The sequence below is a fragment of the Saccostrea cucullata genome, unplaced genomic scaffold, assembly GCF_032062105.1.
Source record: "Saccostrea cucullata isolate Sc308-1 unplaced genomic scaffold, CSIRO_AGI_Scuc_v1 ctg2266, whole genome shotgun sequence".
Taxonomy (NCBI): domain Eukaryota; kingdom Metazoa; phylum Mollusca; class Bivalvia; order Ostreida; family Ostreidae; genus Saccostrea; species Saccostrea cuccullata.
Genome location: NW_026926595.1, coordinates 269,916 through 285,033, shown reverse-complemented (window position 1 = coordinate 285,033; position 15,118 = coordinate 269,916). Strand labels below are relative to the sequence as shown.

General features: G+C 32.7%; 1 protein-coding gene across 2 annotated transcripts; it reads right to left on the bottom strand.

Annotated features, from left to right (window-relative positions):
* Positions 1-4,461: 4,461 nt before the first annotated feature.
* On the bottom strand, positions 4,462-14,837 carry LOC134272180 (uncharacterized protein in xynA 3'region-like). 2 transcript variants are annotated; one of them, XM_062754431.1, is made up of 9 exons: positions 14,797-14,837; positions 14,447-14,621; positions 12,236-12,426; positions 11,849-12,117; positions 9,477-9,623; positions 9,086-9,292; positions 8,057-8,160; positions 6,041-6,182; positions 4,462-5,552 (listed from the first exon to the last, which is right to left on the bottom strand). In XM_062754431.1, the coding sequence occupies exons 2-9, from the start codon at positions 14,614-14,616 to the stop codon at positions 4,764-4,766; spliced, it is 2,019 nt and encodes a 672-aa protein (XP_062610415.1). In that variant the 5' UTR covers positions 14,617-14,621; positions 14,797-14,837; the 3' UTR covers positions 4,462-4,763. The 2 variants fall into 2 exon arrangements, with proteins under 2 accessions (XP_062610415.1, XP_062610414.1); XM_062754430.1 differs by lacking the exon at positions 14,797-14,837 and having other exon boundaries at positions 14,447-14,782.
* Positions 14,838-15,118: the final 281 nt, after the last annotated feature.

Below are 15,118 nucleotides of genomic sequence, written 5' to 3'. Positions count from 1 at the left end.
TGACAGGTAGCACATGGCGGGTGTGACCGGTCGGCAGGGGATGCTCACTCCTATAATGCACCTGACCCCACCTCTTATGTTTCAGGGATCCGTGTTTGCTCTGCACTTCTTTTGTTTAATGGACTTTGAGATTGAATACTGTTCGTTATCTCCATATTCTTCATTTTTTTATTCCATAATGAGAAAAAAATCTACTTTTACAACAAAAATTATTTTTAAAAGATTATTGAATATTCCAGGAGCATTTGTATTATAATCTGAAAAGAAATGCCTTCATTCTTGTTTGACCGTAGAGTGAGGAAACCTTTCCATATAAGATGTTGATATAATATTTAGAATTTTGAATTATACATCGTGGGTTCTTAGATTATTGCCTGGCGTCAGGATTGATATTTGTGTGGCAGATACATATTTCATCATTTTTTTTCTTTGTATACATGTATATATTATGAACATGTATTACAATTGTCATTTATTATATTTGATTTAATTTGAAATGCACATATTTATATAATAGTGTTGCATTATGCATGTGTGCATATGCCTAAATAGTGTGGGTTTGACACATGGTGCACGAGCCGGAAGGCGAGTGCACTATGTGTCAAACCCTTATCTTTTTAGGCATAGTACATGCATAATGCAACACTATTGTTATTAATATGCTGACTGTTGTTATTATTTATGCGACAATCCATTTGATTTTTTCCTGAAAATAATTGTGGTAACACAGAGCACTTGCAAAAACTCATTCAAAATCTTCATGCTAAAATTAGTTGCATGCTTATTTATTTTGGTTACTAGTATTTTCTCTAAATATATACAGGATTTATTGTCCCAAATATACTCATCTTTATTTTCTGTTTTGTTAGTAAGACTGATTTGATTACAGACGTGGATTCTCATTGATAATTTTCTTTTACATCCTTCAATCAAGCGCTATATAAAAAGCATTTTAATGACCCCATGATATAAATTCATCTAACGATCTGTATGTAATTAGTTTGAAACTTTGTTGTACACATTTATCTAAGATTCCTTAGAATAAATATAACTGTTTTCAAATAATATTTGTCTATTTTCTCCTTCTTGTGTCAATTGTATAAATTAAGTTTATATATTTAATAAAATTCTCTTAATGAGTGATCGTCTCTGTGGCGTTATCGATAAGGCGTCGGACTGGCAACCTAATGGTCGTGAGTTCGATTCCCCAATGGGTGCACACTAAAAAATTTTACTCAGAAAATAAGGCCGTGCACTATTTCGGCATAGTATGCTTACGCTATATAAATCCTTAGACCACTATGCGAGAATAGTAGGGTATGGGTTATATAGAGACAAACTGACAGGAAGCATAATAATGAGTAATATAATTAATTATTCAGTCTAAAGTCTTGTGTGTGATTACACCTATAGTCTGTCAATGCCTGCACATGTATATAGGTAGAAATGACCTTAGGTAATTAATTATTTCAAGGCGATCATCAAACGCCTAATATTGGATGTTTCTTTAATTCCATTGGTGTTTTACTTTGTATTTTATTTGGGGATTGGTTAATGTTTTTTCCCAAGAATGTTCTTGTTTTTCTGGACATTCTTTGTCCAGAGGTTGGTCAGTTTAGATGTATTTCTTGTCATCAGACAAATTGACTCAAATGACATTTGCATAGAGACTGACTTTCTTCTCCTTCTAGTAAGTAAACAATTTATTACTTATATTAATATGATTCTTATATGTCAATTAATTGTCCAATCTGTAATTTTGCGTACTGAATTTATTTTCCAAGCACTTTCCTTTAGTAAAGGAGATCAGTGAGAACTATATTTTTAAAGCATCATGTAATAGAAAGATCTCATTTTCAAATATTTCAAGGTTATATATTCTATGATTTGGTGAGTAATATTGTGTAATTTATTAATAGACCACTCAGACTGTATGATTTGTACATGCAGTATTGCTGCTTGCTGTACTCACCTATTCCCATAGAATGGTATGCACATAGTGTTTTTATTATTCACTAATCTATAATGTTCAAATACATTATGATGATTATTATTGTAAAGTTTTATGATGATAATTGATTGTGCTTTAATTGCGGAGAAATATATGTATATCATATGTGTAACGAATTACATGTATCTTCTTTAACAATCATTATCATTTTATGCTTAATTTTATTTACACTTGTTATATTATTAATATGGCAGGGTTATTTCACTTTTCCTCATTTGAATGGTGAATAAAGTCTTGTTCAGAACCCCCAACAGGCAGTTATTCCTTTATTCAATAACCCAACCCTGTTACATTTGCAGTTTTCAGATAAAATTATATTACTGATGCAAAATACTGTAGTCTACCTTCTTTTTCTGTTTTTGCATGGAACAGATTTTCCCATGAGATTCACCGTTTCAATATGTCCGTGTATACTTTTTTCTGCATTTCTATACCACTGGATCAGTCCGTTTATATTGTTCAAAAACGGAAAATTGGTATAATCGCGCCAAATGTAACTAGTAAAGCTATCTTCGCTCTTTTCATTGGATTGTTTTATAATATCAATGGATTTGCTAACGTCTATGTAATAAGATAAGTTTTGTCCTTTTAACCTATTTCTAATGCTTCAGTAATTCTATCAACAAGTTTTATCTCATTCTGTTTTAAAATATTATAGCGTATATATCAGTATATGGACATGCAACACCAAAAAATTATTTTTCTAATTTGTTTCCCGATCCTGTGGTTAGTTTTTTCCACAATTGGACAATTCCTTTAATATAAACAGCGCAGTTCAACAAGTCATGGTCTCCAGCTATATCATATATGATATAACTAGGTACAGATGCACACAATAAAGAAGAAATCAGTGCAAAATCTCGGATTTTTCTTTCCCCAAAATGCCTCCATATTGAATTTACTAATTTCATATTCAATATGTGATTTGGCACAACATCCGCCTTTCAGGAAAAAAAAACACATAATTGAACACACATTACTACGGTTTTCTTCAGTGGAGAAAATACACTCAAACAAAGTGTGTTTTTTCTTTCATTATATCCATCTTTTAAGATGTAAACAATGCATGATTTGATATATGTACGATGAATCTTTCAATTTAGATCCAAGGGCAGACTTTCCCCACTTGCAGAAAACCCCCACAGAATACCAACTCTTTAGTATGCAATCAAATGATGATTCTTCTACAAGTTAAATAAAATCAAGGATGTCATTTACAAAAAGTTCTCAAATTATATAGCAGAGTCATATTTATAACCCACAAAAGTATTGCTCAAAAGGTTTATCAATCCTCATACAAATATTGATTTTGTCAGGCAAGGTGTTTTGAAAAGCTGAAACTTATTTGATAGACTTGAAGGGCGATAAGGGTCAACAGAATTATTCAGTTTTGGGAGAATTCTAATTAATACTTTTATAAAATGAACTTTTCTTATGAATTGTTCTCCTTGTTTTTAGAAATTCTCATCCTGATTTATCATACAATTTTGAACGAGAAGATTTTCATGTAAATAAAGTGATACTTTTGCATGCTTCAATTTGTATGTCTTAAAAGTTTAGAATGTTTGTTAAGAACAGTTATTCCAATAAACTTTGAGTATTTCAGCACAGTTAAAAAATGCAAAAAAAAAATTATCTTACCATGTGTTTTACTTCCGACATTATACTTAAGCATTCCAAGCATGTTTAATTCTTTTTTGCAGCTTTTTAATGAATCATTTATATTTGTGATATCCACATTACCTCTCTTTGCAATTTTAAACCTAGACGAGTGTAAGAGAGTATTTTGTTATATTTCAGCCATATTCTCAAATTTGAGCAAGATAATTTAAAAGGGTTTTCTGCTTAAAATTATAATTACAGTTTTTTTAGTATTACAATCATCAAGGCATTCTTTATACAATTAATCAATATGTCCTACACGTTGATCACAATAAGTAATTGTTCTGCTTCCGTCTACCCTAACATACAAAGAAGTGTCATGGGCAAGAAGTTTTTTTAACTAGATTATCACAAATATCATTAAAGTGCAAAAGAAATAGATTCGGTCTCAAAAAAGACTTCATTACTAGTATCTACAATTTCAGGTAGTAAAGTTAAACCATCTATTACAATTTTCTTATGCCTTTCAGACAAATGATAATCAATCCAACCAAATACATTGCCATTTATACCACAGTCTATAGATTAAATTAAAAGGTATTTATGCTTTCGTGTAAATCGGTGTTAAGGTGCATATCAAATATACCAAACCTAGTCCTAAAGATAATGTTCCTCTCGTCAATGTAAAGGACATCTTTATCTGCCGAAATTAATGGCATATATTTGAGCAAAAAAAATGACAAAATTCGTTTTAAAGACCCGCTAAACGGTATTATACCGCCTTTATATGAACATCTGAAAACACTTTAAATTTATCATATTGTTTTCATAAATATTAAATAAAACTTTTAAAAAACTGGTTAGAAGAATTTGTGTTAGTGAAACAATGGAAAAATATAATACATCTTAAAATACACGTCATGTCCTGTTTTATAATATATAAAAACTGTAAATCTATCAATCGTAAGTTATGTTCCACAGTAATGATACTGATGATATAATGTTACATTTTTAAAGCAAACATCGAAGACAAAATAAAATTGAAGCATTTTTCGTAAAAATAACATGTTACATAATTTATGTAAATGAAAGCCAATCCTACACAGAGGTAATCACATGTTGTTTCCATATAAAACGCTCATTTCAAATATCATTCAAGTCTTATTTCTACCTGTTTGATTTCTTCCATTCGGCTTCGAATTTCTGTGATTTCTGAGCTCAGTGAAAGCAAGTTTGACTCTTCATTTTTGTAAAAGTCTATCCTGCTTTTCGTTTTATTGACGTTCTCCGACAGTTCATCGATTTCATCTTTCAAATCCCCTTCGAGATAGCTTGTTACAATGAATGAAAACCTTTCTGCATACGTATCTTGTAATGCTTTTTTTATTTTTTCTTTCGTTATCTTGTTTATTCTAGCCTGGTAAGCGTTTTTAGCGACGGTCTCAAAGTTATCAAGAACGTCCGCTGCAACTAGTCCTGTAATTACTAGACCAGTAACCACTCCCGTTGCTGCAACTGCCTGGGCGGCCTTAGGATTTACAGACATATACATCATCGCCATACTTCCAGCAACAGCTGTACTGCTGGGAGCAATCAATGAGACAAGAACCGGGCCAAGTTTGTTTTCGACATCAAAAGGGGTTTTTACTCCTGTCATTTTGTTTTTAATTTTATGTAAATGTTCGTGAAGTTTGATAAAGTTATCGGTGATGTTTTGTAAAATTGGTCTTTCAAACAACATTCCAATATTTTTTTCCTGCCAAGAAAGAGCCGCCTTTTCTATTCGAGCGTCTAGTTCTCGACCAATTGTAAAGCGCGTATATTTTTCCGTTCCTTGTAGAACAATAGTTTCTAAGTCTTTGCTCTGAATATACTGGTAAAGATCCTCTGCAGTTTCATTCAGAAAAGTTTCAATTCTGTTTTGGAGATTTGAATATGCCTAAAGTGGAAGTAAACAATTTTCACATAATACATATTGAACGTTTTTATTAAGTGAATGTTGTCTTTTTTATATTGAAATGTTTTACATTTTTGTTTATGAATGTAAGCCCGAAAATCGCCTGGATTTTTAGTCCTAATTTTGGGTGATTTTTTTCTCTCAATATCTTAATGCCCACATTGTAAGTCTGCTTTAATTATCTCCTTCTTCAAATACGGAAAAAATCGGAACTGTTTGGTAAAAACTGTTTCGTTGTATGCCAACAAGACGTCATAATATGAAAAAAATGTCTGAGGGGAGATCAAAGATGGAAATAAGAATGGCTGACAAATGTTGATAAGAAAATACTAAACTAAGTTGAACCTTTTGTATCAAGTTTGCTTTAATCAGATTAAAATATAAAAAGAAAACACCAGTGTCATAATTATTACATGTATATTTTGTGGGAAAGTAGGAATTTATTATACTTTGCATGTAACGAGATTTACCTCTGTTCTTTTAGTCTGGATGACCTGTAGATCTCTACAAAGCTTATCCAGGTCCTTTATAGTATCATCTGTATTTTGTCTTGCACATTTAAGCTTGCTGGAAAGACTTATATCACAGGCATCAACGAAGGATTCTATAAATCTGTAACATTAATATTTAATACATATATTACAGTTTATTAAATCTGGGTTTTAATAAAAATAAAGCTACATGTACATGGCACGCGCTTCTCTTCAAACGGGTAAACAATAGAAAAAACTTCTCCATTCTCATTAACTTATTTTTAAATTAAAATTATATGAATTGCATTTAATAAAACAGCTTTTTTTTAGTTCAAGAAAACACTATATTTTAGTGTTAAAAATCTGTACCACGGGGTCTGATATTCATTGCTAAAAGTAACAAGATGATTTAAAAAATAAAGAATAAACATTAAAATACATCACATTTGAAGTTTGTGAAGAATGAAAAAGCTCTAAATTTAGAACCTAATTTTAACGAAAACAAAGCTCGTAGCACAGCAACTTCCGTCCTTTTTGACCAGAAGTAAAAAATGATTAAAATACGTCTCCAATTATTTAACTCCTCTAAATTTATGTTTATTATTTCAAACGTAAGTCATTTCCTGTTACTTCCAATTCGACTGCAAAAGATTTTCAATGACGGAGAATTAAGTTTTATGCTTCCAGTGTCAGATAGTTTTGAGATATAAAGAAAAAAACCTCGGCCTTTCAAAATTCATTATTTTAGGGTTCAGTCCCTTTTTGTAATATTAGATGAAAAATCTTTTAATTTTGCACTATTTTTGTTCTACACGTAAGAAATTATTTACCGATAAAGGGATCTTGAGGAAAAACTTGAAAAAAAAATTGAAATTTCGAAATACTTTTTCTCGGCCAGAGCGAGCTTTGTTGTGCAGCAATTTCCGTGAATATAAAATGCGTTTAGAAAATCTACAGTTATTGCTTTATTATCGCTTTCTAGCCCTATAAAGAAATCGCGGACAAACTAACCCTCTAATATTAAATTAAATGCAGAAATCTCTTAACCTGATGAGACATCATAAAAATAAAAGATTATTTCATGTTCTATCGTTTTCATTAAGTCACGCTCGCGTGCACAAGATGGATAAAAAATCGTGAAAAAGAAAGACTAACAGTAAGGTATTTCGCTGAAGACGGAGGGCCTTAATAATATACTTCAACAGTTTGAAACTAGAGGTACAATGACCTATGAGCTCATTAAATGATATTCCCGGCTTTCCATAATTTTAATGGCAAAGTCACTGTTTACCCTGGGGAACCAAAAATAAGTGTTAGGACAACACGATGTCTATTTGAAACACTATGCGCCCGGTGGCAACAGAGTTCGAAAAACGCTGTTTTTAGCATTAAGGTCACAGTCAAGGTCACAAGGTCATTGATCTTGGTTTCTATTGAAAGAAACTAATTAGTTGAGTTCGTATTCCAAACATAAAGTCTCTACATTTCATGATTCAAAAGTTATGGCAAAGGTTAATGTTTGCAGAAAAAGTGTATTTTTAGCATATAGGCCTTAGTTAAGGTCACAAGGTCATTAATCGTGGTGCCATTTGAACGAATCTAATTAGTGGAGAATGCATACCAAATAAGAGGTCCCTATCTTTCATTGTTCAAAGGTTATGTTGAAGGTTGAAGTTCGAGACAAACAAACAGACAGACAGGCATACAGGACAAAAACATTATACGCCCTGGAACTATCGATCCGGGCGCAAAAAAAAGAAATAAATTATGCCCATTAGCATGATGTGGTAATGAATCTATGAAATTATCATGAAATTTTATTCAGTGGTATAAGAGGAACTCTTGATAAGAGATTGGTACCCTTTAGTTTTATCGAAGGAATGACAGTGCCCATGTTTTGGTATGGGAAACCTAAAATATGTCTTGGACCAAGAAGATTGATAAAAGGTGAGCAATTATTTTTTTATTACTATTATTATTTGTATATTTCTTTTTCTATCAAAGCAGTCTTACCTCAGGTGAACTGTAACTCTTTTGAATTCATTCTTGGTTATGACTTCTTTGAGAATCTTATAAAATGATTCGAATTCCGCAGTGTAGACTTCTTCTTCATAAACCTAAGCAAGTGTTTAAAAACATATGCAAATAGTTTCCATGAAGCAGAAGATAGCATTGTCACTTTATCCATTCCTTGAGATTTGAGATTAAATGCAGCTGACACACAATTTAGATTTTCGTACGAGATTGACACACTTTTAAGAACAAATGCAACAAACTTTTATAGACTTAAGTTTATTTTACGCAGCTTAAGTGTGGGTTCTTGAGATAGTTTAACCGATTCAGTTACATTGTATATCGGGATAGCTTTGAGGCAATGACGTTGATTTATTAACTTATATTTACATTCAGTGTAATTTTCCTTTTGAAATCGATTAGAAATCCACGATGTTCAAATTTCAATAACACACGCGAAACCTTGTCACCGCGCGTTAGAATACACAGCAGAAACTATAAACATTTTCAATAATCTAGGGACACCAACATGTAAAATGTTTCATTTCAATTTAATGAAAATCAATAACACTGAAAAATTAACGTAAAAATTAACGTTATGTGCGTTAAGACTTAATATGCCACTTTTTTTCCCTCGCAATGTTTGTTTGCGTTATTTATTTTAACTTTGCAACATCATTTAACGTCACAAACGGCTCTTACATCTATTAACCACGGCAGATTTGAAGGGCGCTAAATTCACATTAAACATGGAGGAAATAAACAATTATGGTAGTAAAAAATTAGAAAATGTAAATAAGAGCATTGAATTCATACTTTGGAATGTCTTCGGTTCTATAACACACCTGGCCGTGACGACAAATTATCATATTCAATTTGTCGGCACGGCCAGGTGTGTTATAGGACCGAAGACAACCCAAACCATGAATTCAATGCTTTATTAATGTTTGCTGATTTACTTGCAGTAGCATAGTTCAAACAAAAGATTAAGGACATGTTTGAAAAAAATTATGTAATATAATTCTTTACCTTATCTGCGGAGAATTTCAGAATATTAGTATCCTTTACATCTTCCCATATTTCATGTACTGTAACTCTCAGTTCTTCGTAAAGGGCTTCTCGATTTGTTTTCTTCGAAAGTGTATCCCACTTGTTGAGCAGAAAAATTGCATCTTGAGCATCGAAACAGTACATTCGACTCATCGATTCCCTAACTTTCCTTATAATATGTGGAAGCTACAAATTCATTAAGTGATTATTAATTATCTTGACTAGAAATATAGAAGATAGAAAGGACGCCTTTGTATATTTTTTTTTCAATAACCGAGTTTTAAAAAAAAATGTTCAACTTGTCAAGGATATCGTTTTTTAAAAATATATAAATTTTTGATTTTGGCAAAAGTGACTAATTAAAGATTACCCTATCATCCTGAAATCCACCTGCTGAAACAACGCTTACAACAAATATAAAAGCCATTGCATTTGGTAGATAATTCATCATCTTATTCGCCATAAAATCTTGACTTGAGTCTCCTTTTCCAGGTGTATCAACTATTATAATGTTGCCCTAATTGTAGAGAAAAGATTCATTGTAAGTAACACATTCTTGAAATGATCTTATAGGAATATGATCTGGCACTAAAGTTTTGAATATCATCTATACGTGTTGTGATACGCCGACGCCATCACTAGGTAGTTTTTAACAATGTTAGTTAATCAAAGGTCAAGGTTAGAAGGTAAAAAGAAATATTGTATAAACAGGCATGTAGCATCGTTTTTGAAATTGGCAGGTGGGCAATTAGAGATTATTTTTCACTTACCTGTACTTTTTTTCGAGGCCATTTCCTTTCTATTTCCATTTTTTTTTTTTTTTGCATACAATACGGAATTTTCCTTGATATCACTATACTGTGGTAAGAAATCGTTACAAACCAAACTCTAATGGAAATTTTCAGTAGCAAAGGTACTGTTGGGAAATAAAGTAAGGAGGAAGGACCCCCCCCCCCCGATTTCTGCGTGCCTGATAAAGATGAATATGTGGGTCCTACCACCAACTGCTCAATAGTTATGGCCAAGGTTAAAGTTTTGGTAAATGTTGTTAAAACTGAAAGGTCAAGGTCAACAGGTAGAATTTAGTACCATAACAAACATCTTGTCGCAAGGAGTACATAAGACGTATATGATGGACATACGTCCTCTATCAAAAGAGGTTTTGGTAAGGTCAAAGATTTTGATGACAACCAAAAAAGCAGACAGAATGGACAGTACAAAACCCCTGAAGTGATTGTCGATTATGGGGGCATGAAGTAAATAAGAGAAATTCGTTTTATATATGTGTGTTATGGTGGAAAGTGGATTATGTTTACGAGGGTTTTTCGATATGTATTGTGTATTGTACCACAGCGCGATAACGCCTTGCACGATTTCGTCGATATTTATACGCCTGCATAACTCTATTCAATACCTTGCCAACAGTATAAACACGAGCCTTCAACTACACATGGTTATAAAATTATCGTCATTTCAATAGAGCCAGTCGTTGACCACTGTTGTAAAAATGGTTGTGAAACGGGTTAAGAATATTGAAAATATTAGAGCTTATATAAAGTTCGCACAAAACTCGATAATTTGGTTAAACAGATTTTTACTGAATGGGGGGAAGTTTCTGGGTCTGATAATTATCTTATAAGACGGTTCGTAATTGGAGACAGAAATTTCTGACTGACACAGAGTCCCTAAAATATGGCAGTAAAATCGGGTCGACCTGTGACTGTATCAGGCAAGACAAATGTCTCAAAAGTCAAGGAAATAATTGAAAGTGATGGCAGGTACACGATTCGTGATATTGCCAAAGTTGTTGGCAAATCGCTATCGCGGGTGCATTTCATTTTGAAGCGTATTTTGAAAGTACGAAAGATTTCTGCCAAATGGATACCCCATATATTGACAGATGACCAAAAAAGGTACGAATACAAACCCCTAAGCGACTTCTAAAATGTTTCCAAACTTCAATCAAAGACAATTTGCAAACACAGTTACTGGTGACGAAACATAGGTTCACTATTTCGAACCAGTAAGAAAAGTTGGAAACAAATTATGGCTAACCAAACACGGTAGAAAGCCTGTAGTTGCCAAAAGGAAAATGAGCACAAAGAAGGTCCTTTATTGCATATTATTCTCTTGTGATGGTTTAGCCGTACAAATTCCGGTGCCGAAGGGCAAAAGTGTTACAGGTCGGTATTACCGAGATGTTGTACTGAAAAATCTCAAGAAATATTATCAGAAAAGACGTCCTGTGTCGGGATTTAGGCATGTTCGCCTTCTTCATAATAATGCTCCATCATATACATCTGAGCTTGTGAAGCATTTTTTGAAGTCTGAGAAGGTTACCGTCTTGCCACACCTACCATACTCTTCCGATCTAGCACCATGCGACTTTTTCCTTTTCCCAAAACTTAAGAAGTTCTCATCTGGTCGTCGATACAAGTCCCGACAGACCCTTGGCTCAGCCGTCAGTCAGTGCCTAAGAGGTATACCTAAACTAGCGTACCGTGACGCATTTCAGAAATGGATTCAGAGATTAAAATTGTGTATTTCAAATCACGGAGAATACTTTGAAGATATGTTATGTCCATTTGACTATTTGAATCGAATGCTTTTGAGATATCGTACAATACACAATATATATCGAACAACCCTCGTATTTGCTGATTACTAGCAAAAAAAGTGCGTGACTTTTTTAATCTTATACTTAAAAAAAAAAAATAAAATAAATAAATATTCGCAGCCTACCTTCAACAGCGGTACCGGAAAACCAATATCCACATATTCTATGCGATGGTCACATGTTTTAGCTACTTCCAACATCTTAAGCATGTCTTTTTCATCATTAAATTCTGACATAGCTAACACTTTCTCGTCTTTATCTAGCGTTGATACTTTTCTTTTTTCTGAGTATCTTACTCTACACACTCTTGTTGTCGTTGCCTTGACATCAGATGGTAAAATATCTTTGCCGAGTATTAGATTTATAAGGGATGATTTTCCAGAGCTTGTTTCCCCTTAGAATAGGACGTCGACGAAAGTGTAAAAATAAACTTTAAAATATCTAAATATTTTGACCTAATATGTGATATAAAACAATGTTTGTTGTTTATAAAACATGAAAACTAAAATTACCTGCTACCACAATAGCACAATCCGTCATCATAAGATCCTTCTTTCTCAAATCTAACTGTTTATCAATATCCTCAAATTTGTGCAAATCGGGTTTTATATGTTGTTTAAAGCCTGGTCGTCGAATTAATATCTGTATAGATTTATATAGTTCGGATATATCTTCCTGAAGACAGTCGTAACTGCTGGTATTTCTAAAATATAAATCACGAATCTATATATTAAACACGATGATGCATTGTTGCAATGTCCTTTGAAAAATTACCACTTTGAAGAATTTTGTCAAAGTGCGTAAAATGGAATATGGAATCCGGATAATCCCATGCAGTTCACTATCGCATCATCGCACCATCGAGGTTTAGGTTGATAATGCAATGACACGATAATGCGATGACGATGAAGCAATGGTGCGATAACGATGAAGTTATGTTGTGATAGTGTGATAATGATGAAGCGACGGCGCGATAATGCGATGGCGATGGTGCGATAGCACGATGAAGCGATGATGCGATATCACGATGTTGCGATAGTGATGGAACGATGGTGCAATGACGAAGATGCGTTGGTACGATGACGATGGAGCAATATTCACCTTTACTCTATCGTTTTATTGCACCATCATCATTGCATTATCGCATCATCGTCATCACGCTATTGCACCATAGCTCCATCGTCATCGCAACATCGCTTCATCGTTATCGCACCATGGCATCACGGATTCCATAGACCAAGCTAACGCACTTTTAACAGAATTTTTTTTTCCAAGTGCTTGAATATCGACCATATTAACGCACTTTGAAAAAATGTACAGCTTGATCAATATTCTTACAAATATTCGGTATGATAAGTAATTGACTCTAGTTGTATAACTTTTTTATGATAAGATCACTTCAGGACCTGAGATGTCGACGTTTTAAATATCTTAGGTTTTGATGTTTTGGGTATAGCATAAACTTCAAAACTGGGTGAAGGGTAAGGTGACTAAGACTTAGACCCCCGCTTATTTTGGAAAGATATACATGTAAATCATATATGCATTGAAACTTCGACTTATTATTATTATCATTGGGGGGGGGGGGTGGTTAGGGGTGGTTATTACTTTCCTCTCCCCGTTTTATTTGTTACCGACGCCTGCCTTTTGAAAGAGAACGAGTTCAGCTGAGATATTTTCTACCCGTCTTTTCCTCCTCTAGACGGGAGTTTATCAATTCATTTTTTTTTATCAATTCAAGTTTTTTCAAAGATAAATAACACTGAAATAAAATCTTTCCATTACTAAAATCTGAATCCAGAATTTTCGTTTTTCGAATTTTTTTCAAAGTGCGTTAAATGACTCCATGGTAAAATTAATTGATGAAAACTCTTAACGTACTTTGAGAAAAAAATCAAAGTGCGTTGAATTGGTACCAAACTTAAAGCACTTTGAAAATGTTTATCAAAGTGCGTTAATTTTTTTCCAATTTTAAGGCACTTTGATTTTTTTTCATGTTGTAAATTTCATCATGAATTTAATTTCATCCATACATGCATGTTTTTATTGATAGACGTCACCACTTTTGCTATGACATTGCACATTACTTGTTTGCAATAATTTGGCTTTTGTTTTCTTTCATTTTTACTTGACATTGCACACTACTTGTTTTACAATTATTTGGCTAATGTTTTCTTTCATTTTTACTTGACATTGCTCATTACTTGTTTGGCGATGATTTGGCTGTTGTGTTCATTCATTTCTATTTGAAGAAAATTCTTCTCAATTTCTGCATACTGAATTCTTTCCTTTTTTAAGTCTATACCATAGCATGTTTGTATACTTGTATTTTTAAAGTTTAAAATTTTGGAAAGCAATATCAAGATATCTGTACAAATCGTCACCAGAGGAAAATGGACAAACCAAAGGCTTTTTTGTGTGTGGTACATCATACAATTATGGTGTAAAAATCCTCCTTATTGTATTAAAATTGTTTTTCTCTCTATTGTTTACTTATATATGCTATAAGTTTTGCTTTTGAATAATTATCATAAATTTATTGTATCGAAAATCTATATTAAAATAAATGTCTTATTTTCATGTTACATGTAGAATATAAGAAAGAACTTCCATTACAATAGAAATTTCTGATTACTTAAAGTAAACATAGTGCTCAGGCTCTTTAATACTGAATGTGCTTATTCAATGAATCAATGAATGTATTTTTCACACAGATTGATTACCGGAAGTCACTACTGGAATGCAAATCTCTTAGTTCTTCATGCGATTCCCTTTCGTCCTTACTGTGTTGAATATCTGTTTCATTTCTTGCAAAAGTTGTTTCTTCTTTTTGTTTCTCTGTCATGCTTTCTACATTTGTTTCACCATTCTTCGGTATTGGTTTTGTGTTCATTGATTCTAGAGTGTACACAACTTTTTTAAGTTGAACATGTATTTTCAATGGGAATATAAAGCAAAGATTGATTTCTTTTTTGCCTCAGTAACCATGATATTGAATTTTAGCTAAAGAAGAATCCATAAATTGGCATTTCGTTTGAGATTAAGCATTACACTTCCGTTGATGATATTTTACCTGTCTAAGAAGCACACGATAAGTACAGCCAGTTTCAACCTGCAAATGTAAATACGGTCCGTATCTTAAAATAATGAAATGAACACCATAAAAATGGACACACACACAGACATAGAACGATCCGTATATAGTAAAAAAAATTAATGGAAGGAAATTTCTCAAGTACGTGTCTAAAACAATTATGAAACCAATAACAAGACAGGAAGACTTACTGTAATTTTAATCATTTTAAATGACATACAATCTTTAAATCTTGACAAAAGGCTGTGTATATTGCAACTTTAAAGCTTTTTTTCTATTCAAAAGGAAATAAAAGAAAAAA